At 40.9% G+C, this 25737-nt stretch overlaps 2 protein-coding genes across 3 annotated transcripts; one reads left to right on the top strand and one right to left on the bottom strand.

The window, feature by feature from the left end:
* Positions 1-1783: 1783 nt before the first annotated feature.
* On the top strand, positions 1784-6626 carry LOC116041872 (peptidyl-prolyl cis-trans isomerase-like). The gene is made up of 5 exons (XM_031287959.2): positions 1784-1937; positions 2199-2229; positions 4290-4378; positions 4455-4627; positions 6332-6626. Exons 1-5 carry the CDS (start codon positions 1869-1871, stop codon positions 6471-6473), a joined length of 504 nt encoding a protein of 167 aa, XP_031143819.1. The 5' UTR covers positions 1784-1868; the 3' UTR covers positions 6474-6626.
* LOC116041866 (dual specificity protein phosphatase 26) lies at positions 2096-21970 on the bottom strand. Of its 2 annotated transcripts, XM_035991786.1 has the most exons (5): positions 21536-21970; positions 21056-21239; positions 19216-19427; positions 16960-17179; positions 2096-2198 (listed from the first exon to the last, which is right to left on the bottom strand). In XM_035991786.1, the coding sequence occupies exons 2-4, from the start codon at positions 21232-21234 to the stop codon at positions 16968-16970; spliced, it is 603 nt and encodes a 200-aa protein (XP_035847679.1). In that variant the 5' UTR covers positions 21235-21239; positions 21536-21970; the 3' UTR covers positions 2096-2198; positions 16960-16967. The 2 variants fall into 2 exon arrangements, with proteins under 2 accessions (XP_035847679.1, XP_031143813.1); XM_031287953.2 differs by lacking the exon at positions 2096-2198 and having other exon boundaries at positions 16665-17179.
* Positions 21971-25737: the final 3767 nt, after the last annotated feature.

Raw genomic sequence — 25737 nt, 5'->3', positions numbered from 1 at the left:
GGGCCACCAAATTATTTTTAAATTATTATTATATATTATCATTTTTTGAAAGTTTTTTATTACAAAAAAAACATTGCACATCTATAACATGTGACAGGTGCGTTGGAGGGGGAGAAGTTAGTCAAATGTTGCAAAGAAACTCATGTGCACTGTCTGACTTGCAAAAAATAAATGTAATAGTAGGCAACGTTTCGGTACTAGACCATCATCAGGCTAAATAAATGAAGGGAGGTTCTTTGCAACATTTGAAAGTTATTTTCGTAAATTAAAATGTCTTAAGATGAATCCAACAAATTACTCCATCTATCCATCCATTGTCGTCCGCTTATCCGGGGTCGGGTCGCGGGGGTAGCAGCTCCAGCAGGGGACCCCAAACTTCCCTTTCCCGAGCCACATTAACCAGCTCTGACTGGGGGATCCTGAGGCGTTCCCTGGCCAGGTTGGAGATATAATCCCTCCACCTAGTCCTGGGTCTTCCCCGAGGCCTCCTCCCAGCTGGACGTGCCTGGAACACCTCCCTAGGGAGGCGCCCAGGGGGCATCCTTACCAGACGCCCAAACCACCTCAACTGGCTCCTTTTGACGCAAAGGAGCAGCGGCTCTTCTCCGAGCTCCTCACGGATGACTGAGCTTCTCACCCTATCTCTAAGGGAGACGCCAGCCACCCTCCTGAGGAAACCCATTTCGCCCGCTTGTACCCTGGATCTCGTTCTCTTGGTCATGACCCAACAAATTATTAGCAAATATAAATCATAAAAAGCCTGTTTGTGAAGAAAAAAACACACTGATGATGGGCTTACTGGCCTAAAGGTAAGATAATCACTGGTAGCCATCCACAGATACAGTGAATAGGGATTCACTGTGCCCACATGTACTGTAGGCCTATGTTTGACAGAAAAACTTGATTTATAAAATCATGCCAACAATTATTTTAATAGCTTAGTGTTCTATGCACTAAAAAGGTATGTATATAAAGGCTTTAGGCTGCCCTACATGTTATTGTAGTCCCAGTTTATTATGCAAGTCTATTTTATATATGTAGTAGGGGGTCCCTGCTCCGTGTCTCTTTCAGTTAAGGGGTCCTTGGTTTAAAAAATGTTGAAGACTCCTGGTGTAGACCATTAAACACAGAACTGTTTGATCGTTTCCAGTTTCTGAAATGTGAGGATTCTTCTGCATTGGGTACTTTTACTTTTAATATTTTAAGTACATTTTCCTGATGATATTTAGGCCTTCATACTTTAAAGTAACATTTTCAATGCAGGACTTTTACTTGCGACAGTGTTTTCACCGTATGGTATTAGTCATTTTTCTTAACTAAAGTCTATCACTGATGTAGCCTTCAGTAACTGAGTAAATGTAATTTATACTTCTCACCAGGTGGGATTTCTGTCAGAATAGACGATCCATTACTGCACTTTTAATAAAAGTAGGGTTTTAGTTGGTTGCTAGGAGTTGTCATGGGAGTAGACAACATATAAAAACACTTTGATTTTCATGTAGGGACACATATTTCCAGAAGATAACCACCTCCCTTTTCTTCCCCACTGAAAGGCATTTTAACCTCACCTATTATTTCGGGTTAGGGTTAGATTTGAACACGTTTGTACAACTTTTTTCAACTTGTTTTCAGAAAGCTGTCTACCTGCTCATTGCTCCGCCCCTGTGGCAACGTTTCCCAACCATTTAACTCCGCCCATCTTCACACCTATTGGTCCATTCTTGAGCCTGAACCTTGGTTGTGATTGGCTGTCGGCTGCCTCTCCGTCCCCGGTGCATAGACTCACATAAATACAGGAGTGTATCCTGTCTGACACGCTGTAGTGTCAATACAAGTGGATCTTTCCCATCCTAAGCTCGTTGAGAAACATGGCAAAACCCAGAGTTTTCTTCGACATCACTATTAATGGAGCTAAGACTGGCAGGATTGTAATGGAGGTAAGAACAGCATCACTTAACTTGTGTGTATTTCAACTATGGTTTAAAATCGGCGGCTTAAATGTGTTTTACATTGATAAGTATGAGTTGCAAAAAAAGCCTGTGTGTGTGTGTGTGTGTGTGTGTGTGTGTGTGTGTGTGTGTGTGTGTGTGTGTGTGTGTGTGTGTGTGTGTGTGTGTGTGTGTGTGTGTGTGTGTGTGTGTGTGTGTGTGTGTGTGTGTGTGTGTGTGTGTGTGTGTGTGTGTGTGTGTGTGTTGCAGCTGCGGGCTGATGTGGTCCCAAAGACTGCAGGTAAGTTTTTGAAAACTTTTCTAAAGTTGATTGCATGCAGCAGTAACAGGAACCGCAGAGCTGCTGCTGCTCTGGCTTTTTCCACACACACCTGAAAGGGATTTGTGATTGGCTATCAATCCTCACCTGAGCTTCTCGATTTAAAAAGTGGGGGGAGGGGAGGCGAGGCGTGGCGAGGCTGTGGGTGACTCACATTGCGAGAGCCTGAATAACAAGTGGCAGAGCCAAAAGAAAAAGTGTGTAAACAGTGAGGAGTGCCACAGTACCACTGCTATGATTAATGAGTGGGGAGAGGATTAAAAATAACTTTTCTTAGCGTTAAATGTCCTGGTGTTGGTCATGTCCACCTGGTGGATGACTGCAATTTATAAATACACAACCTTCATGTAACTCCCAACATGAAAACCTGCCAGATACATTACTGCTGACTGAGATATTTGGTCTCCCAGACCAGTCTTGTTTAGGTTATGTGTAAATGGCTCAAATGCATCACTCTGTTTCTGCAGTTGTAATTGTCATATTCTCTGAAGTTAGGACTACAAACAGGGTTTCCGAGGGGTCTTTAAAAAGTCCTAAATTCGTAGAAGTATAGTGTTCTAGGTCTTAAATAATTTCAAACAGGTCTTTGTTTTCCTACATCCATGCAATGCCTCTAATACGCTTTTCTTTTTTTTTTTTTATTCCGTGGTGTTGTAGTTCTTTCTTTTGCTAGTCCAAATATAAATTTTGCTGTATTACGACTACAAATGAGACCAACATGCAACTTCTATCGCAGCCAATCAGCTTTCGTGTTATTGGCACGTGTCTCTTTGGGATTGTCCCACACACACAAAACAGATTTTATTCTCAGCTTTGTGGAAGTAAAAGTTCAGAGATATTTGGCTTAAAAACTGAATATAGGGCTCAGTTGATGTTGTGATAAATTAACTCACTTTAATTCTTGACTTTCATGTCATTCATAATGGTCTTAAAAAGTCTTACATTTGACTTGGTAAAACTTGCAGAAACTCTGTACAAAGAGACACAAAACAGCAACAAAGAGACACAAACGACCACAATGAGACTCAAAACGACTTCAGAGATGCAAACGACCACAAAGAGGCGCAAAAATGACCAAAAAGAGATTTACGAACAACCACAAAGATGCATATGACCAAGGAGGTGCTAAGCAAACGCAAAGAGACGCAAAATGACCAGAAAGAGATTTGAAAACAACCGCAAAGAGACTACTCAACATGACTACAAAACGACTACGAAGTAGGCCGACTTCAAAAAGATGCAATCCACCATAAAGAGACGCTAAAGAACGTTGCCTCTGTAGGAAGGGGGGGCTTTTACGTGCAATTTTATTTAAAGTATCAAATCATAACAGGAGTTCAGTCAGACAACTCACGATTGGAATGTTTATTATAACAGCAGAACATTGTGTTTGGTGGCCAGACTCCGACCTCATCACTCCCCGCAGATTGGGTTTACATGAGATATTGGGGAGTGGTGATAAAGTAGCTCCCCCCCCACACCACCGGCCGGAGCCTGCAGGTGGATGCCGGGGTGCTGGTAGAGCTTACAGAGCAGTCAGCAATACGGGAGCAGGACAGCAGCGTCATTGACTAGCAGCTTAAATAGACCGCCAAATTGACGGGGTGTGTTTTGGGAAATGATACGGAGTGTGAAGCGTGTCACATGTGTATACAGCGGTGCAGCTCGAGTTGCCTGCCTGAACTAGCTCTGGGGCATCGCCCCATTAATCTCAAGACACTTTACAGATAGAGTAGGTCTACACCCCACTCTGAAAGACCCAACAGTTTCCCCCAAGAGCAGGCATTGGGGGGCCCGTTGTCTCACATCTACAGCATCACTCCACTGAGCATGCAAAGCAGTATCACAGGTAGAGCTAGATGGAAAATATTGATGCAAAAGATAATTAATAAAGTACTCAGCAGCCTGGCTAGTGACCTCAGGTGGTTTGAGTTTGATAACTAGTGCTTGTTACTTGTGACCTGAACAATTTATTTTTTATTTTTCTGCATTTAATAAAGTGCCGTCTCTTTATTTCACAGAAAATTTCCGTGCTTTGTGCACCGGGGAGAAGGGTTTTGGCTACAAGGGCTCCACGTTCCACCGTATCATCCCTAAATTCATGTGCCAGGTACAGTGAAGGCAAGGAACTAGATCTTTGTAATGGCTGTGGCCGCAAATACTGAGTTAACCTTTACTTTTTTCAGGGCGGGGACTTCACTAAGCACAATGGAACTGGAGGCAAATCCATCTACGGGGAGAAGTTTGCTGATGAGAACTTCCAGCTGAAGCACACAGGCCCGGGCATCCTGTCCATGGCTAACGCCGGGGCCAACACCAACGGATCCCAGTTCTTCCTCTGCACAGAAAAAACTGACTGGTGAGCTCCACTTTAACCCCTGTGCTGCTGCTTTCAGGTTTAATCAGCATAGAGCTGCAAAGATTAATCGATTCAGTTAGCTATTAAATTAATCGCCAACTATTTTGATAATTGATTTGACTACGTTTACATGCACATAATATTCGGTTTATGCCCTTATTCCGAAAAAGACGATATTCGGATTAAGCTGTTTACATGGCTAAAGACAGTGAATATTCACGTTTACATGTAGCCGTGCAAAATAAGATTTTTTTATTTTTTCAAAGTTTTCCAGCAGTAGCGGACTTGTTGGATCGTGTGAACACAGCGTCCCTCTTTCATTCCTTCAACCAGCTTCTTGGAAAGGTCGGCGTAGCGATCTTTGATGTTTAAAAGTAGCTGTGTTTCTCCTTCTTATTGGGTTTGTAGCCCTGCAAATTGTCGGCTGGTTGCTTTGTGTACAGAAACCATAGCAATGCACAGAGCTGACCGTAAGCCGTAAACAGCCAAGAGGCCGTCAACTGTCACACACTGCTGGAAAACCCTGATTGAGACGCAGATTCTGAATGCGCTGTATATGTCTCTAAAGAATGCTTCTAAATCCTGAATAATACCGGCATTTTCAGCCTTGATTTTCATAGGACAGCTGAAGACATGAAAGGGAATGAGGAGGAATGACATGCAGCAAAGGGCCGCAGGTCGGAGTCGAACCCGCGACCGCTGCGTCGAGGAGTAAACCTTTATATATGTGCGCCTGCTCTACCAACTGAGCTAACCCGGCCACAATATCCCACGTCTTAATCGGAAAATGCGATATTCGGAAAAAGGCCTTATTCAGAAAATACAACCGGAATATAACATGACCTGAATCAAATTCATAATGTCATATCCGGAGTAAAAGTGGAATATTAGGGCTCCTGCACACTGCCTGCGTGGCGTGAGCGTGGCATTTCTGTTGGTCGTCAGTTGCGTGGAGGCTGCGTGGCGTTTTCTATGTCTTTGCACACCAGAAACGTGTGTGACGCGGCTGGATCACCCTTGTTCGACATATGGGGAGAGAGTTGTGGAAATTTACTGCACTCAAGCAGTAGTATACTTCATGTTAAACATAAATATATACTGATTTGATAACAGCAAAGACAACGTCGGCAGTATTGACGGCAAAATAGGCTACAGAATATTTCGTCCTGTATTGACAGGTGCAATATTTGAAAATTGGTCATTATTTTAATTTTTTTAAATTACATTTATATCTGCATTTATGTCAAAACCAATAGACTTTCAAACATCATCACGTCATTTATTAAATGTATTCGTGTCAAAACGACATATAAACATCTTTCATATTCTATTTTGCCTGAAAACGTTTCCAACGCGCTTGCGTGTCGCGTGGGAAAAAAAAGGGCGTCGGTCCTATTTCTAGCATGCACGCGTTTTCGGTGCCACTCAGGCGGTGTGCAAGCTATAACCTGTTAACATGGGAGCCCAAATAAAAACGGACATGCCACGCAGCTTACACGTTCACACCACGCAGCCAGTGTGCAGGAGCCCTTAGTGTGCATGTAAACATACTCACCGATCCACATTTTCTAACATTTAATAGACCGAACAACTAATCGATTACCGAGAAAATAATCGACAATGAAAATAACCATTAGCTGCAGCCCTAAATCAACAGTCTTGAGGCGTTCGTCTGGCGTACTAATGGGCCTCTCTCCCCTCCAGGCTGGACGGGAAGCACGTGGTGTTTGGCTGTGTTGTGGAGGGCATGGATGTTGTCAAGAAAATGGAGGCGTACGGCACATCAAGCGGCGCTCCGAAAGACAAAGCCAAGGTTGTCATCGCTGACTGTGGCGAACTAAAATAGTTTGGGCTTGTTCTCCCCTAAGATTTATTCTTTATTATCCACATTCGTTCGTGTACCATTTTGTACCTTCTAATCTGTCCTCTGAGGACATTTGTTAACAGAATCTGAATAAAATGTTGCTGATGGTGTAAATAAAGCAACTTGAAAAGCTAACTTTGTGTATGTGCTGTCATTCAACATGCTTGCTTTGTTAAAACATTTGACCACCAGAGGTCATCATAAGCATCAACTCAACTCAGGGTAATATGTGGAGTAATAAATGTAGTACAGCGAAATGTTCCCTGTCAGTGTTTTCCTCTTCTAGCTGATGTTTCTGGAGTAATATTCCTGCAGCATTAATGTTTATGTTGCATTTTCCTGCTGTAGATGTTTAATGTTGTGCTCATTTAAACTCCTTTTTTACTGTTGGGCAGGGGCGGATTGGCCATCAGGCAATTCTGGCAAATGTGGACAGGTGGGTTAGAATTGAAGACGTTTGTACACGCTTTCAATGTTTCAACTTTTTTCAGAAAGCTGAGCATTCACGATACCTTAATAAGCTAAGTTTGATCGCCGCTGGTCTGGTCTATAGCCTGGAGCCAAAGCCCATCTATCAGGATCTATTTTAGGACATGGCAAGAGGACAAATTGAAGACTGGGGTTTTTGGATGTCTTGTTGGTGCAACAAACTACTCGGCAACCTTTCGGCATAGTTATTAATTCAAAACGGTATGTAAAAAGTTTGGAGCGATTTACATTTCCTCTGTCGTTACGCTGTTGTCTATGGGGAACGCGGGAGTCTATGGGGAACGCGGGATTGTTTTCCCCTAAAAGTGAACTGAATCTGTTCCGAGGCATTCTATGACGTCGCGCCGGTTGTGCATATAGGCTCACATAAATACAGAAGTGTAGCCTGTCTGACACGCTGTCCATACAAGTGTATCTATCCCACCCTAAATCTTTCCCACACTAAACCTATTACAACCTTGTTGAGAAACATGGCAAACCCCAGAGTTTTCTTCGACATCACTATTGGTGGAGTACTGGCTGGCAGGATTGTAATGGAGGTAAGAAAAGCATCACTTAACTTGTGTGTATTTCAACTATGGTTTAAAATCAGTGGCTTAATTGTGTTTTACATTGATAAGTATGAGTTGCAAAAAAAGTGTGCGTGTGTTGCTGATGTGGTCCCAAAGACTGCAGGTAAGTTTGTGAAAGCTTTCTAAAGTTGATTGCATGCAGCAGTAACAGGAACCACAGAGCTGCTGGGTATACGTGCAGTTTAGTGTCCCAAATTATTTTCCAAAAGGATTAGGGTTAGTGGGTTAGGATTAAAATAATTTGGGACACTAAACTGCACGTATACCCTTAATTTAAAATGGGGGGTGAGGCTGTGGGTGACTCAGATTGTGAGAACCTGAATAACAAGTTGCAGAGCCAAAAGGGTACCACTGCTATGATTAATGAGTAAGAGTGGGGAGAAGATTAAAAGTAACTTTTGTTAGCTTTAAATGTCCTGGTGTTGGTCATTTCCACCTGGTGGATGACTGCAATTTATAAATGCACAACCTTCATGTAACTCCCAACATGAAAACCTGCCAGATACATTACCGACTGACTGAGAATTTGTCCCAGCTGGACGTGCCTGGAACACCTCAAAATAATAGTGGAATATTAGTGTGCATGTAAATGTACTGACTGATCCACATTTTTCTCAATTTTCTAACATTTAATAGACCAAACAACTAATCGATTTACAGAGAAAATAATCGACAATGAAAATAACTCGTTAGTTGCAGCGCTAAATCAACAGTCTTGAGGTGTTCGTCTGGCGTACTAATCGGCCTCTCTCCCCTCCAGACTGGACGGGAAGCACGTGGTGTTTGGCTGTATTAAGGAGGCCTTTAATGTTGCCAAGAAAATAGTCGTACGGCGCACAAACCGGCATTCCGAAAGCCAGGGTTGTCATCGCCGACTGTGGCGAACTAAAATAGTTTGGCTTGTTTTTGTTAACAGAATCTGAATAAAATGTTGCTGATGGTGTAAATAAAGCAACTTGAAAAGCTAACTTTGTATGTGCTGTCATTCAACATGTGATTCTTCCCTGGAGAACGCTCGCTTTGTTTAAACATTTGAAAACCAGAGGTCATCAACTCAACTCAGGGAAATATGTGGAGTAATAAACATAGTTCAGTGAAATGTTCCCTCCATGCCCTGGCCCCTCAGTACCTCTCCGACCTCCTCCATCCATACACCACACCCCAAAACCTGCGGTCCTCAGACGCTGGCCTGCTCTCCATTCTCCACACCAGACTCTGTACCTTCGGAGACAGAGCCTTTAGTGTTGCAGCCCCATCCCTCTGGAACGCCCTCCCTGCAGATATCCAAAATGCTACATCTCTGGACATTTAAAAAAGAACTCCTGAAACACCACCTGTTCACCGCAGCCTACAACCTCCTTTAGCTTAGCCACAGTAATTCTGTAAAGTGTCCTTGGGTTTCATGAAAGGTGCTATATACTGTAAATACAAGTTGTTATTATTTAGAACCCCCTCCCCTGTCTACGGCCCTGTGTGGAAGCATAAATCTACCTCTTTTTAATACAAAATGCAGTACAACAGCTGTGAGAGAAGTTTTATTTTATTTCTGATTAAGTACAGTTTGACTATTATTGCATGTCTCATAATATAGCCTTCTCGCTTACAGTTTGGGCCCCAGAAAGTCGGCAAAAAAGTTCCTTAGCCATCATAGAAAGAAGAAACAAAAATGTTGAAAAAAGCAACAAAAAGTGTGGAAAAAGCACCAAAATCGACAGAAAAAGTAGCAAAAACAATTTAAAAAGCGCCAAAAACATTGGAATAAAGGGACACAACTTTCTCAAATGCGACAAAAACTCGGTAGGCCAAAATATATTGTGAACCTAAATTGAAATGTGGGCCGGATCAACATCTGCGAGGGGTCGGATTTGGCCGGCGGGCCTACAAAATGCAGTACAACAGCTGTGAGAGAAATTTAATTTTATTTCCGATTAAGTAGAGAATCTATCAAAACAAAGTTATCAATCAACGCTCAAGTGTTGTTATTCACAATAAAAACAAACAAAAGTCTGAAAACCAACTTGAAGTACACAGATTAAGGCATCAACATCTCCTTTGCCAGTTTCTTCTTCAATGAACCTCAAAGAGAGTGATACAAAAATAAATTCAGAACAATTCCAAGTTTTCTTATAGAAAGTTCTCTGTAAGAAAACAAAGAGATTACGAGAATATAAAACAGCAATTGAGACCAACGACCAATCACGGCACAGTAAAACCACAAATACAAAACATACAGATCCAATACAGCAAAGAGATCGTTACGGTAAGAGAGGCTCCGTCCAGAAAATATCCTTGAATATATAGTTCACTTGTGTTTTAACTGAGTGGAGAGCGTCTAAAAAAAGGCAGATTCCGCAGGACATCGTCATATTTAACAGACAGTCGTAGCAAAGGAAGTCTCTGTTTTCTTGACACAAAATGTAACGAGAGAGAAGAGTTTTGACGGGTTGATTCTTGACTTCGGGGGTAACTTCATGCCGTCACACAATCAAACCAAATATTATACAAAAATGTGGCAATTTCAAATATCCAGGATCTCATGGAAATATCTCTCCTGAGATGAGGATATAGCCCTTGGGTCATCTATTGGTCCCCAAGTAGCCGGCTGTGATGCAAATGAGTATTGATTTAAAGTGCTCATATTATGCTTTTTTGGCTTTTTGCCTTTCATTTATCGTGTTATATATCTTTTGTGTACGTTATAGGGTTACAAAGTGAAAAAGTCCAAAGTCCACCCCAAAGGGACTTACCATCTCCAACAGAAAACTCTGTTCACAAACTGCTCCAAACAGCTCTATTGTAGTCCAGCCTTTACTTCAGAGACAAACGTGGTCACTTTGTAACACACGTTATAATGCTCGCCTAGCTGCTAGCATGGCACGCCCTCATACTCTGCTTCTGACTGGCTAATAGTGCTTACCTAGCTACTGAGCATGTGCGACTCCCAACAAAGATGTTACAGCAGTGAGAGGTCTCACTCTGTAGCTAAAACAGAGAGCTCAACACACAGGGTGAAAAGAGGAGCTGCAGCAATGTGCAGTACAACAAAAATATGGTGTTTTTTGAAAATTAAACCATGTAAACCTATTCTGATATAACCTCTAAATACAATTATGAACCTGGAAATGAGAATAATATGAGCACTTTAACACACAATGCAAACAAATTGTCCCTTAAACTCATTATAGGGATTCCCAAGGCAAGGAATAATTTTGACATAACTCTCGGCAGGAAAACTGCAGCAGAACAGCTCATTTCCACAAAATATTCAACTAAAACTATACCTTTAAATCTCCACAGACTGTACAGAACCAATATTCAGCTTTTTATTTACACTTTTCTTTCTACAAATGAGCTGAGAAAAGTTGCTCATCTCTTTTCCCCATCTCCTGTACTTTATCATGGTGTTAAAAACAGCACAGACGAAGACCACGAGTCCCAAAAATAATATGTTTCATACTTGAGGTAATCATTAATAACACACAGGAAGGTATTTGAAAAAGCTGGTTTGAGTTTCAGCATCGGATCTTCTGTTGTTTTTCATTAGCACGAGAACACAAGCCTCACTTAACACCAAGACAAAAGAGCGGACTTTGCAAGACTCGCGTACAGCGCTGAATACGGTGCACTCTTCCTGACATCCAGGCAGTTGTTAGCTTTTGCGATGGCACATTTGTGGTATTGTCTCCCAGTGCACGTCTTCTCTAAATGCTTCTTGTGCTGGCATGATGCTGTCAATGATCCCTTAGAGTACCATTCGGGACAGCTAACAGTCACGGTAAAGGTGGAGAGATACACCAGACTGGAAGCGGTTTAATAGCCACGTTAGAGCGCTGAGTTGAGTCTGAAGCACCATTTGGACTGGATTTATTACTTACGTGAAGGTGGGGGGAGTTTAAACTGAAATTTGAATCAAACTTCAAGTGAACGGATTGCTCCTTTTTCCGTCCAAAATGGGTCTCTAAAATGTTTCTTTGGGAAAAAGCTGCATGTCCTTTTTTATTATCCATGTTTTGTGAAGATGGAATTGCAGCCTAAATGTTCTTACTAATCTGACACATTGAAACAGGCTAACGCCAACATCAAGGCCAATTGAAGAAAACAATAGTTCTACGTATATAAAGCCATCAGGAGAGCAAGACTTGGGATTCTCTTTTGAGCCCCGTTATGTTAATACATTACGTTAAGTTATTTGTTTATATTTTGGCAAACTTGCGCCATTAAAAGTATGCGGAATTAGCTATTAGCAGTTCATTAGCAGTGACCCATGGATGTACAGACAACTACCTACTGTATGTATTACTTTGATACTGAAGATAACTTACAAATGATTCTCAGGGAAGTTCTGAAGTGTCTTTTTTTCTGTGATTTTCAAGCAGATTTGTGGACATTTAGTCGCAATGGACACCAGAAATATCTATGGAAAATGTAAGTCACCCTGAATCTAATATGTCAATGTGCTTGATTTGACTGAGCTATGACCCAGAGGAGTGCAATGTTTGACCTCAATTCACCTCTTTCAGTATCTTTGCCTGGCTTTAAATGTCCGGATGTATTCCAGACATATTCTGTAGTTTCACGATGATTAAAAGGCCTCCGTAACGATGAGTCAAACTACTGAGGTGCAAAGAAACTCCTGCACACTTGGCAAAATCTTTTGCCAAATCTATTAGCTGAAATTTAGGGATAGAGCGATTATTGGCCCGTTTTTTGGCAGTTTGCAGATATCTGTATCTGCCTTTTATTTGCATGAGAACTGATTTAATTAAAGGTGCAGTAGGTAAGACTTATAAAACTAACTTTCTGTCACATTTGCTGAAACTGACCCTATGTTCCAGTAGAACTACATGAAGCAGGTCATTAATCACTGCTCATACACATGCATTCATTCTCCCTTGTGGGGGAGGGGCTTAGGAGACCGTTTTGGGCTTTAGCGGAAAGGGGGGAAGGACTGAGAAGTTGTTGATGTTAAAAATGTTTGGCTATGTCCTGGATCTTTCCAATCCTACCTATAGCACCTTTAATGAATTAAAAAGTGTTGTACTTTGGCTCGGCTCCAGCTCTGTGTCTGTCCCTCTGCTTCTGTTTCTCTCACCACTGAGTCTGACTTAATGTCCCCCCCCACAACACTATCTGACTCTCTGTTACTGGGTGTTATGTTGATATTAAATAATAAGTTTAAAGTTTAAATAAGATTTTCATTTTCACTGTAAATATCGGTTCAAAAAAATCGGTTAGCGGTTTCATTGACTACTAATTATCGTATCGGCCTTGAAAAACCAGTATCGGTCGATCCCTATTTGCAAGTAAAGACAATGTGCGGGAATTCCTTTGCAACTTTTGATCTAGTCGTCCCCTCCGACACCCCTGTCTCACGTTATACTGTAGATGTATTTTTGGGTTCTAAATTACCGAGGTGAACAGTGATGGTTTCCTTCCTCCACCTCCCCCCCCCCGTAATGTCGATCCCGTCCAAATGGGCTCAAGTCTCTTCTCTACCGGATGAATTTTAAGATCATCACACAAGATATCTAATAAAGTACTGTGATTATTTTTTAAATACACTGGATTGAAACAATACATTGAAATGAACAAAAATGATCATATACTGTACGTTTCTATTTACAAACTCGTCACAGGTAACAACTGTGTACGGATTGTGACAACACTGTTAATATGATGAATCAACAGGCTACATATACCTGTGCTGGTTTAGACCTGGGCTACAACTAGTGTGTGAGTTGTTCAGAGCACTTAATGACACTTGCTGAATGTAAAAAAAAAAAAAAAAGTAAGTGGAGGGAAGACCCGCAAAGACTTGAACTATTGGGGAGAATCGCTGAGCAAGAGTCTTTGTTTCTGAGGGCTGACATCACAGGTTTAACCCTCCGTTTGGATTACAAAAGACAGAATAGCAGCCCATGTGTGGACAGAGCCAGGTGTGGTTATTTCGGGGCCCCGCACAAAATAAAGCATGCGGCCCCTTGAATCCCGACCCTGAGCTCCAGGCGGGCTGAGAAGAAAAGGGCCAGAGGCAATACTGTTATCTCCATTTTAACTTTTAAGTTATTTATTTTAAGTTATTTGGTCTATTGTTGAATCCTGCACGCTGTCGATCACTTGTACTCACTTTATTAAGGACCTTTTGGTTCACGTTTATGTCATTAGGCAAAAAAAAGCCCATTATGATCAGTGTTGTAATGTAACAAAGTACAAATATTCCGTGACTGTACTTCTTATACATTTCACGTATCTGAACTTTACTTCATTATTTATATTTGTGGAAACTTTCACTTTTTACTCATACATTACATTTCCTAAATAAAATGTATACTTCTACTCCGATACATTTCCCATAAGCGTCGTCGGTTCTTGTTACTTGTTACGTACGTTGGAGGGAAAGATCCTTCCACACAAACATTTTTTTTTTTAAATTTTGTTTATGTTTTTCTCTTTGTTGATGTCAGTCTTTGAATTTTAAGTTTAAGAAGGTGTGGAAACCCTGACTATTATGCGTAACTATAGGGAAGCCACAATAAAGTTCAGAATCAAAGTTATTTTTTTACTTTTACTTATACTAATATTTAAGTATATTTAATGTTTCTTTTGATACTTAAGTAGCGTACATATCAGATACTTCTAGAGACTTTCACTCAAGTAATCTGATTTTAACTTCTACCAGTCATTTTCTGGTAAGATACTTGTACTTCTTTCTATAAAATTATAGAGTTATAGAACGTATTTCTTTCTATAACTTTATACAAGATGGGTTTTAATCAAACTGGTTTTCATGCTTTCCATAAAAATGTTAGTTTACTAAAGAAAGTGACTTAAGTTGCTTCAATATAATAAACAAACCTAATAATCACTTTTAATTTTCTTGATAGAAACCCAACAAGTTCTTCAAAACCACACGACCACGTATGTCGTTTATGCCTACCCTCTAAAGTTTCCGTCTACGTACCTAAACGTAACGTCACAGTTTTAAACATGTTGTAAATGTAGTGAAACAGTTGCAGTTTGGTTAGTTTTAGGCACCAAAGCTACTTTGTTAGGTTTAGAAAAAGATTGTTGTTTGGGTTCAAATCAGCACAGTTGTTACGTTACTACACTTCCATGTGAAAGTTCATGACGTAATTTTGTGATGGAGAACGTGACGTAGTTATGTTTGCTACGTAAAGTTATGACTCGTGTTTACCTTAATTTTCAAACGGGACATGAACACCGGTCTCCTGGGTCTTCCGGTTTTACTCCCGTCATAATTAATATGGCCACTAAAAATGGGTAATAATTGCTAATTGTACAAACGACCTACGTGGGCGTTTTTTTTTCGGTTTATTTTGATAAATGTTATATGAAAAATTTAACTCCAAAAAAAATTGTTTAATTTCTATCTTTACTATAAAGAATTATCTTTACTGAATTATCTTTGTTGTTGATGATCAGTTCTGGCGTCATTTTAGGAGAATTATCTGAACCGTAAAAAGACACGTTTTAAGGTTTTCTTAGTGGATGAATCAAACTGAAACTTTCAAAGTGAGGGGGACTAAGATAGGATTTTAAAAAGTGAGACGGACATGTCCCCCGCACGGCGAGGACTGTAAATTTGACCTGTTAAAAGACGACCGAAACTTTGTAAATAAAGTGAGTTCAAGTGACCAAAAGTTTGCAGGTTTTTGGGTTCTTAAAAAAAGTGAAAAAAATCTACTACTGAGAATAGATTGATAGATAGAATTCAGCTCATTTTAAGACCTGGGTGGAGTCGTCGACACCTTTCTAGAAATTTCCGGAAACGAGAACAAATGCGCCTGAGAATCCGTGACCTGTGAAGGATTCCTGCAGCGTATTAGCAACCCCGGTTTCTGTCGAGAGTCAAGTTTTATATTTTGTACTCTTTTCAGTGGCAGTAAAACATCAGGTTCAAGTGGAATGCTCTGAAGTTTGATTAAAAAGTTGAAGGAAAGAGTGGACTTTCCTGTTGTATAATAAAACGAGGGGTTCCCAATCTGATCGCCTCCTCGTCACAGGTGGAATGTACTCAATAAAACTCATTGACTTAAATTAATTCTTCATTAATTGGCTGAGAGTTTCCTTCTGACATTAAATACATGTCACATTATAAAAGATGTTGGCTTCACTGGAGAGTTTTACCCTCCAGAGCTCTTGTTGTTTTAGAGGCTCAGGCTACAGCTACACGACTAGGTTTTCATTTTTTAGCATCGTTTTGAGACAAAAACGATGTCCGTCCACACAACAGTTTTAGCTCCAGTAGCAGAACTAATTTCCGTCCATATTAACACGTCTGACAACACATATCACATGACCGTTTAAGGCAGTGACACACCAACCCGACAATTGTCCGTCAGACAATTCTGGCGAGGTCGGTGACTCGAGTCTGTTCGGTGTGTTCAGTGCCGTCGTCCGTCGGAGGAGCCGTCGGCCTTCATTTTGGCCGATTTGACTTGTTGAATCGGAGGGCGGGCAGTCGGACTCAATGACCAATCTGATTGGTGGAGTGCTAACCCGGAAATAACGAGTGGGATGAGCGACGAACGCCTCTCAAAATCTGACAAAAATCTTTTAAACTGACCTTTGTCGATCTGAATGAAGACAGATTCAGCAACTGCACGGCCTATTTCTCGCTTAAAATGTTTTCAGAAACACGTTTCAGTGAACTATTTTCATAAAATACTAGATCGTATTTCAAACGAGCCGCCGTTATGTTCGGCTGGAGATGCCAGACCCACATGACGCGTTCTTCATTTCCGGTTTTCATTTTTGGGGCGACAACACAGATTAGCGTCGCCTGCTGTTATGGAGATGTATTACGTCTCGCGCACGCACAGAACATGCACTAAAGTCGGCGTCACTTCGGTGTGTTCTGAGGCACTTTTTGGACCAACGGGAGCCGAATAAACAGTCTGACTGCCTTTTCTGCCTACGGTCGGTCATCGGGTTGGTGTGTCAGGGCCTTTACACACACTGGGCGTGCGCGGGTCTCCGTTTGTGTCCATCCAGAAACCCCGGAGTTTTCAAACCAAATCGGGGGCAGCAATGTTTCCAAATGTCTCCGTTTGAGGTACTCGGAAAAGCCGGAATAGTGCGGATGTGATACGTAAACGTAGCAAAAGGTATTTGTTTTTAAACCAAAACGTAGCAGTGTAGATGTAGCCTCAAACGCAACAACAATATATAAATATATAACAAATAAAAATTGAGTTTGAAGATATTATAATCAGATATCAGTCAAACCCTGCTCTCACCGTCTGTCACTAAGAGCCACAGCATCAGAAACCCACTAGCTGCTCCTAACTTGGTCCCATTATCTCCCCCAGTTTAACCAGTCCTCAGGTAGGTGTGTGTGCGTGTGTGTGTGTGTGTGTGTGAGTGAGTGAGTGTGTGTGTGTCGAGGGGGTTTTCAGCTGTGCGGCGACGTCTTACGGCTCTCTCTCAGGATGCCGTCCAGGCCGTTGAGCTGGCGGAGGAAACCCCGGTTGGGGATGACGCCCCGGTGGTCCTTCACCGTCTTGATGGCCTCAACCAGCGTCAGGTTCTGTCTGATCATCAGGTAGGCCAGCACCAGAGTGGCAGAGCGGCTCACTCCCACAGTGCAGTGGACCAGCACCTTACCTACACACACACACACACACACACACACACACACACACACACACACACACACACACACACACACACACACACACACACACACACTATGAGTGTCACCATATAAATCAGTTTCTCAGTTTTTCACAAGTTTATATACATTTCTGTTATGCATATCATCTTTTGCCCTTAAGACTAAATATCTTTAAAGCTGCTATAGTCAAACATTGTTTTAAACAATGTATTGAATGAGTGAAACCAATCTCTGGTAGTGATAAACGTCCGGAGAATTATCAGCTGGATATGCAGTTCCTCTTTGGCACAGTGAATTTAGTTCTTTGTTTATCTGTCCGGCTTCAACTTTACTGTTCTGGTTCTCTCTCAGCGCTCTCATAGCGTCGCTTTCAGAGACAAAAAATGTGAAAAGCCACTGAACACTACCTGCTCAGCAGCAAACAGTAGACAGGCTCAGTTAGAGACTATCTGGTGAACATAGTGAAGCATTTAGCAGATTAAGAGACAGATATTATCTGACTGACATTCATCAGGTGGAACACAAACACAAAAACTCCTAATGAATGTGTAAAAAGACAACAGTTTGATAACAAGTTCAACATATCAACTTAAAAGACGCTGATATGTCAATGTTGAGTTCACAACTTGTTTTTGCAAGTTTTTTGCAATAACCGTGACGGCCGATGCCCTGCCAGATCTTGGCCTGGTCCCGCCCGTCTGCCTCGCCTCCTGGCCGACCTTCAGAGCGTTCCCTTCTAAGTCGCCCCAATTTCAGAGCGGTCCCTCTGATGTCGCCGGCCTCCAGGTTGTTTTTTTAAGAATGGTGCTTCGCCCGTTTTCCCCCACCTCCTGGCTGCTGTGTGTATCACCGCCCTTCAGGTCGTTTTCTAGAGTGGCTCCGCCCGTCTGTCCGGCCAGCTGTTCGTCCTCCAGACCCTGCTCCTTCTCTGTCGCCAGCAACCAGGCTTTCAGGCCCTACCTGCTTCCCCCATCTGCTCTGCCTCCCGTACATCTGCTTAAAGCCCCCAGGCTCCGTTCTTCAGCTTTCCGGCCTCTTGCCCCTGTAGTTTTCGGTCATCACTTTTGAGCTTATGTTGCCTGTCTGTCTTACCCTGGAAATCCAGAGTTCTCGCAAGAGCACAATTTGAATTTGCTCAGCGAGTCACTCTGGCATTCAGTAATGATGCTCATTAACTATGCCCTTGTAGCCAGCTGCACCAATCACATCGGTGTATCTGATATAGGCGGGCCAGAGGCGAACTAAACAGATGACGACAGCGCTGCGACGTCAAAGTCATTAGTAAACATTGCAAGATGGCTGCGGATGAACACCAGTTGTTTGAAACGGCTTTGGCCGCTACAATGAACGAGTTAGACTTGTCTTTTTATCTTAAAGAGGAACAGAAGACGACGCTCGAATCGTTCCTTTGCAAGAAGGACGTTTTTGCTATTTTGCTGACCGGATACGGCAAGAGTTTACCAGTTAGCTCTGCTGGTAGCTAAGCATATGGGGCTCTGGATACGTCACCGTGTATTGTTGTGATTTGTCGTAGTGTTATCGAATTGCGTGCAGTGAGATTTTCAAATGCATGCTTGGTGCCGGCCCTCGAGTTGGGCCATTTTCATTACTCATTGCCAGACCCTTAACCTTTCGGATTTGGGTCTGGATTTCCAGGCTATGTCTGTCTGACCTATGGCTTAATCTGGACTGGACAAAATTAGCACCATCCACTAGCCAAAAAGCACCGGTTATCTGTTGAGTGGCTGGTAAACTATGCACATTCACTAGCCATTTGGCTGGTATAAAAAGTAAATGTTGGACCCTGCTGATGCTCTTTTGTTTAAGAGACTCTAATAATGTTTAAGATAATGAGAACTTGTGTCAAATGTTTACCTTTGCTTGTTCCCAGCCTGGCCTTCCTTTGGTTACCTGCCTGCCTACATAATCTATATTTCATCAATAACCCACAGAAATCGTCCTGCTGCCTCGACTGTCTTTCCCTTGTTGCTGCTCTCTCTCCCCGTGTCCTGACACTGAGACTAACCTCCACTTGTGAGGGCTTTGTGGATGAACTCAGCAGCAGGATAGAAGTTGACGCTCATGTCGAAGGTGGGGGAGTCGTGAGCCTCGATGCCGTGATAGGTGATGTTCATGCCGAAGTAATACTCTGCTCCACTGCGCCACTTGCTCTGGGCACAGTTGAGGATGTGTGTAATGCCAAGTTTGGCCAGCTCACGGCGGTCTGATGCGATATCTCTGCAGAGAAAAGGAGATTTTTACAACCAAGAATCAGTCCGTCAGTCTGATTATATTTCAGTATGTACAGTATGATTTATATGTCGAAGTTAAACCTACTTAACTACGTAAAAGTGACATGAACAAAGGCAGCTGGTGCGTGCAGATGTTTACGTTTGACTGCCACAACTTCACATTAGGCAGTCCCTCCAGAAAAACGTGATTATGCAATCGCATAATTCAATGCATGATCAGCCAAAGTCTGCATTTTTTCAAATACGCTGCATAAATTGCCGATTTCCGTGCAAAATATGCAGGGCTTGCATGATTTCATAATCCCTGCATTTTCGTTGCAAAAAAGTCACACATATATCTTAGCAGAAAGTTGAAAAATGTTGCGTTTACTTCACACAAGAGCAGCCATTTTCCCCTGTTGCCATGGGAACGTTATGAAGTGACGTAATTACACGACGTGAACATCATCGAAAAGCTGCAAACCCCGCGATGAAGCCGCGATGAAGCCGCAGTTTTTGCAAGTTCCCACAATTTCATCGCATAAAATTGCATAAATATCCCGCATATTCCATCGCATTTTTTAAGAAAACGTGCCGCATAATCAAGGATTTTTGCCCGCAACAATCACAAAAAAAACTCCGCATTTTTCTGGAAGGACTGATTAGGGCTGCACCCTCTTAGATGATTTCTTTCATTGATTTTGCTAAAAAAAAATGCTTTTCAAACATGTTAGTATAGTTTATTTATCTCTATGCTTTCTATTTTGTGTAATATTCTTTTCTGTATGACCCTCTGTCTTTTTTTCACATGTTCAATCAACCAATCAATCAAAATGCTTTTAAATGTTGAATGAGTTGTTTCCAAGAAACTTATGAACACATTTCTGGTAAACACAATATTTAAAGTGCTTCTTTTGCATGATTCTTTGTCGAGAAACTCAGTTTTACAGATGTAACTAATATTCAACAACAATCAATAATACATTATATTATTATAAATTAAGCCACCCTGCATGATGTAAAGTAGCTGTAATTAGCTCCACCTTTACCAGCTTCAACTATGCATCAATAATAATAACATAATATGCTATATCATGGGTACTTTTACTATAAATAGGCTACTTTAAGTATACTTTGATTTAAAGTAGTATATGTACATTTACATAGGTACAATTTTGAATGCAGGACTTTTACTTCAGTAATGATTTGAGTTATTGTGTGTGTGTGTGTGTGTGTGTGTGTGTGTGTGCTTGTTTTACTATATTCGTGGGGTCCAAAAACCGGAATACAGTATACAGAATACAGAATACTGCACAGCCTTGTGGGGCCCAAAACGCTGGACCCCACAAGGTTAAAGGTCTGTTTGAGGGTTAAGACTTGGTTTTAGGATTAGGGTTAGAATTAGGTTATGGTTAGGGTGAGGGTAAGGGTTAAGGTTAGGCATTTAGTAGTGATGGTTAAGGTTAGGGTAAGGGGCTAGGGAATGCATTATGTCAATGACGGGTCCCCACAAAGATAGTGAAACAATCGTGTGTGTGTGTGTGTGTGTGTGTGTGTGTGTGTGTGTGTGTGTGTGTGTGTGTGTGTGTGTGTGTGTGTGTGTGTGCTGCTTTGTGCTTATTTTTGTAAACTTACTGATCTCCAATGTAGAGTCGTGGCCACACTTCGTCGGCATGGTTACAGGCAGTTTTGCCCGTGCACAGGAGTCTCTCCAGCTCGGACACGGTCAGGGTCGGGGACACGCGCTCCGAGTCTTTTCGGTTCGGCGACCTGGAGCTGCTCCGGGACCGGGAGAACCGGGACATGAACGCCATTTAATCTGAAAAAAACAGAGATGAAATGAGCGCTTTATTATCTCATGAAATAGGCTATTTAAAGCAATGAATAAAGGTAAAAATGAATAAATAATAGACCTACAGAAAACAAGAATGAAATAAAATCGAATAAAGGGAAATAATTACAGTCTTCATCATTTGAATATTATCATTTTAAGATTATATAACAAATATTAACCTGTAGCTTTATTTTGGTGGCGGCTGGATGCCTCTCTAGGATTGAAACTACAAAAAAATGTGAAATAAAACATGTCTTTTCCCCCGTGGTTATTTTATTCACCTGTGTGTTGTGTTATTCGGTGTCTCAGCGGTGATACAGGGCGAGCTGCTCCGCGGCCATGTTGACTCATTTATTTACGATGGGGTGATGATGGGGCTGCTGCTGAGCATCCACCACCACCTACACACATCTTCAGCTCCGACCGCCGCTCCTCTCAGCACCGACCGCCGCTCCTCTCAGCACCGACCGCCGCTCCCCTCAGCTCCGACCGCCGCTCCTCAGCACCATCTTCTCAACAAGTCCTCATTAAGGCTCATAGAGTAACTCCACAAAACATGGCGGCTCCCGCCTTAAAACCACATCTATGCTGCTGTGTTCATCCCTCGCCGCTTCATGTGCGTTCTATGTTTTCAGTCTGCTGAAATTATCGCGGTCATTTCATTTTATATTTAATTGTTAATGAGGGTCTACGTGACGTTGGTGTTCGGGCATTTGTTCGTCGCCATCTTCCGGTCAAATGAAGAAACTCAGGAGAAGTAAACAAATTTCACTACATGGTCCATTCAGCAGTAAAAAAAAAAAAAAAAAGTATGTAGACTAAGCTACAAATTAAAATTATATATATATAAATAATTTAAATAAATATAAAATAAATACATATTTATTTTATATATAGGCATAGGCCTATATGTATATATATATATATATATATGTATATATATATATGTATATATATATATGTATATATATATATATATATGTATATATATATATGTATATATATGTATATATGTATATATATATGTATATATATATATGTATATATATATGTATATATATATATGTGTATATATATATATGTATATATATATACGTGTATATATATACACGTATATATATATACACATATATATATGTATATATATACACATATATATATATATATATATATGTATATATATACACATATATATATGTATATATATACACATATATATATATATATATATATATGCACAGTTTATTGGTGCTATTTTGAGCCTTGTTAGTGGTGTAGAAATAGAAATTGTAACGCTTAGGCGACTTTTACGCGTTTTTTTTTAACCTTAATGAACGGATAATACACAGAGCAAGTTAGAATAGAATAGAATGCCATTTATTGTCATTATACACATGTACAACGCGATTAAAAGCAACTCCTTTCTAGTGTCAACAATGTAATAAAATAAGTAGTGCAAAAGAAGAAAAAGGAGGGAGGGGGGGTAAGGGGTAAGGTGCACAGTTCTGAGACTATATATACATATATACAAAATATAAAGATAGATATGGTTATATACACAGTGTGATATACAGTGTGAAGTAATGATATTGCACAGTAACGGAATTGCACAGTAATTATCAATATTATCAATAGTATTAAATATTAAATATTGCACAGTAGGTGAGTAGAGAAAGTCCGGGGGTTGGGGATAAGACTGTGAGGTCAGTGCTTGTGTGAGTTCAGAGTGGTTATGGCTTTTGGAAAGAAACTGTTCTTGAATCTGGTAGTCCTTGTTCTGATGCACCTGTAGCGCCTCCCTGAGAGCAGCAGGTCAAACAGCTCAAAGCCAGGGTGGGAGATGTCCTTGGTGCTGGTTTCAGCTCTGCTGAGGCAACGGGAGGTGTAGATGTCCGTAAGAGGGGAGAGGGCAGCCAATGATCTTCCGTGCTGCCTTTCTACTCTCTGAAGCCTCTCCCTGTCTGCCACGGTGCAGCTGCCGTACCATACTGTGATACAGTACGTCACCAGGCTCTCGATGGATGAGCGGTAGAAGGTCAGCAGCAGGTTGGATTCCAGGTTGTGCTTCCTGAGGACCCTCAGTTATTCAGAAATGAGAGTCCAGGACAAACTGTGCTCAGCTTGACGTTCTTACTTTACAGTTACAGTTTTTGCCTATTGATTGCACACTTTTTGCAGAATTTGGCTCATTATGTCAAAACTCTACACACAAGCCAATCAGACATAGCACTTGGAGATTAACAACTCACATCTATGCCAAAATTAAACACTGCTTAACACTCCTATCTAAAAATGAAATTCTTGCAACAAAACCATACACACAAGCACCATTTGAATTTCTCTTTCATATCACCAGCAACACACTGATGGGCTTTATAGAAAACACTGCAGTCTTTGCGTTTTATATTTTCATTGTCATTTTCTCAGACTCAGTCTTCTGTAAAACTCAAAAGTAGAATTTCTGCAGGAATCAAACAAGAGTTTTTACAAAGAACAAACATTTTTACAGAAATAAAGAAAAATAGAATCACAAATCATCAAATATAGCAACAAAACAAAAGTAAAAAAACAAAAAAATTACTGGATAAATTGCTATTGTGAAGAAAAAAAAAATAACATACTTGTTTTGTGTGTGTGTGTGTGTGTGTGTGTGTGTGTGGTGGGGGGCTGGGGGGCTTATGGATCCCGCCTTCTGTTCGGATCTGGCCACAAGACCTCGTCAACATCACAGGCGATATCTCTTCCACGTCCGACTCCTCTCTCTCTCTCTTTGTCCTCCTCTTACTCTGACTCTCATTGCCTCCACGCTTGCAAAGTTCTCAAAACGGCTTACCTGAGGCCTATTTGTAGTGCTAAGGCTCAGACCGATTGGTGTTCTGTAGTATCTGAAGAGTTCTCAGGTGTGTATGTAAGTGCCTACATTTGCCAGATGAGTTTTGCATTTTGATATTATATATTTGCTGTTAGAACTGTAAATATGCAACTCTGAATGAAATTCAGCTGATTCTGTTAACTATATGAATACCAGCCAATAAAAAAATCATGTTACATTTAAGTTTCACACACCAGTTTCAACATATAAAAACTACATTTCCAGATTTCTCAATGTCAGTGTGCACCATTCCACGAAAATGCGTGTGAATGCTAAATAGCTAAATTGCTAATGCTAAACTGGATTAATAGCTTAAATTTGTAAGAAGAAGTTGAAGTAGTGAAAATAGTTGGAAAAGTGGGAATGGTTTTAATAAGTATGAATTTAATTGACAAATTGAATAACCTCACTAATGTAAAAAAGATGTGGAATAATTAAAGTTTTTTTTTTTTTGAAAAGCTAAAGCTAAACTGGATTGCTGGATAAAATGTGTAAGAAGAAGATGAAGTTGTAAGAAAAGTGGAAAAGTGATAATTGTTTTAATTAATATATCTTTAAAAGTTGAATAATAGCCATATTGTATGAAAGTTGTAGGTGTTACAACAGTGGCACAGCGGTGGCAAACAAGAGACATATTACTGTCTATAGTTGCAATTTGACTGTCTGGCAAAAATGCTGCGTCATGCTTACTAATCAGGGGCCATGTTTGCAAACACAGAGGAGATCGCTTTGATCTCTATAATGAACTAACGACCTATCACCTGTGTCAGACTGCTGCCATTAAGGGACACTGAGAGCGAGCTGTGAAAGAAAGGCTCGCTCTGTTTTACACATACATTAAAGGTCCCATGACATGGTGCTCTTTGGATGCTTTTATATAGGCCTTAGTGGTCCCCTAATACTGTATCTGAAGTCTCTTTTATATAGACCTTAGTGGTCCCCTAATACTGTATCTGAAGTCTCTTTTATAAAGGCCTTAGTGGTCCCCTAATACTGTATCTGAAGTCTCTTTTATATAGACCTTAGTGGTCCCCTAATACTGTATCTGAAGTCTCTTTATATAGACCTTAGTGGTCCCCTAATACTGTATCTGAAGTCTCTTTTATATAGACCTTAGTGGTCCTCTAATACTGTATCTGAAGTCTCTTTATATAGGCCTTAGTGGTCCCCTAATACTGTATCTGAAGTCTCTTTATATAGACCTTAGTGGTCCTCTAATACTGTATCTGAAGTCTCTTTATATAGGCCTTAGTGGTCCTCTAATACTGTATCTGAAGTCTCTTTTATATAGACCTTAGTGGTCCTCTAATACTGTATCTGAAGTCTCTTTATATAGGCCTTAGTGGTCCTCTAATACTGTATCTGAAGTCTCTTTATATAGACCTTAGTGGTCCTCTAATACTGTATCTGAAGTCTCTTTATATAGACCTTAGTGGTCCTCTAATACTGTATCTGAAGTCTCTTTATATAGGCCTTAGTGGTCCTCTAATACTGTATCTGAAGTCTCTTTATATAGACCTTAGTGGTCCTCTAATACTGTATCTGAAGTCTCTTTATATAGACCTTAGTGGTCCTCTAATACTGTATCTGAAGTCTCTTTATATAGACCTT

This window comes from Sander lucioperca, chromosome 14 (assembly GCF_008315115.2).
Source record: "Sander lucioperca isolate FBNREF2018 chromosome 14, SLUC_FBN_1.2, whole genome shotgun sequence".
Lineage (NCBI taxonomy): Eukaryota > Metazoa > Chordata > Actinopteri > Perciformes > Percidae > Sander > Sander lucioperca.
This window is presented reverse-complemented; position numbering and strand designations above follow the sequence as displayed.

Coding starts and splice junctions, on each gene's coding strand:
- LOC116041872 (XM_031287959.2), top strand. CDS start 1,869: ATGGCAAAACCCAGAGTTTTCTTCGACATCACTATTAATGGAGCTAAG. Junction 1,938..2,198: donor CTGGCAGGATTGTAATGGAG/GTAAGAACAGCA, acceptor TGTGTGTTGCAG/CTGCGGGCTGATGTGGTCCC. Junction 4,628..6,331: donor TGCACAGAAAAAACTGACTG/GTGAGCTCCACT, acceptor TCTCCCCTCCAG/GCTGGACGGGAAGCACGTGG.
- LOC116041866 (XM_035991786.1), bottom strand. CDS start 21,234: ATGGCGTTCATGTCCCGGTTCTCCCGGTCCCGGAGCAGCTCCAGGTCG. Junction 19,428..21,055: donor CGACTCTACATTGGAGATCA/GTAAGTTTACAA, acceptor TTTTCTCTGCAG/AGATATCGCATCAGACCGCC. Junction 17,180..19,215: donor CAAAGCCCTCACAAGTGGAG/GTTAGTCTCAGT, acceptor GTGTGTGTGTAG/GTAAGGTGCTGGTCCACTGC.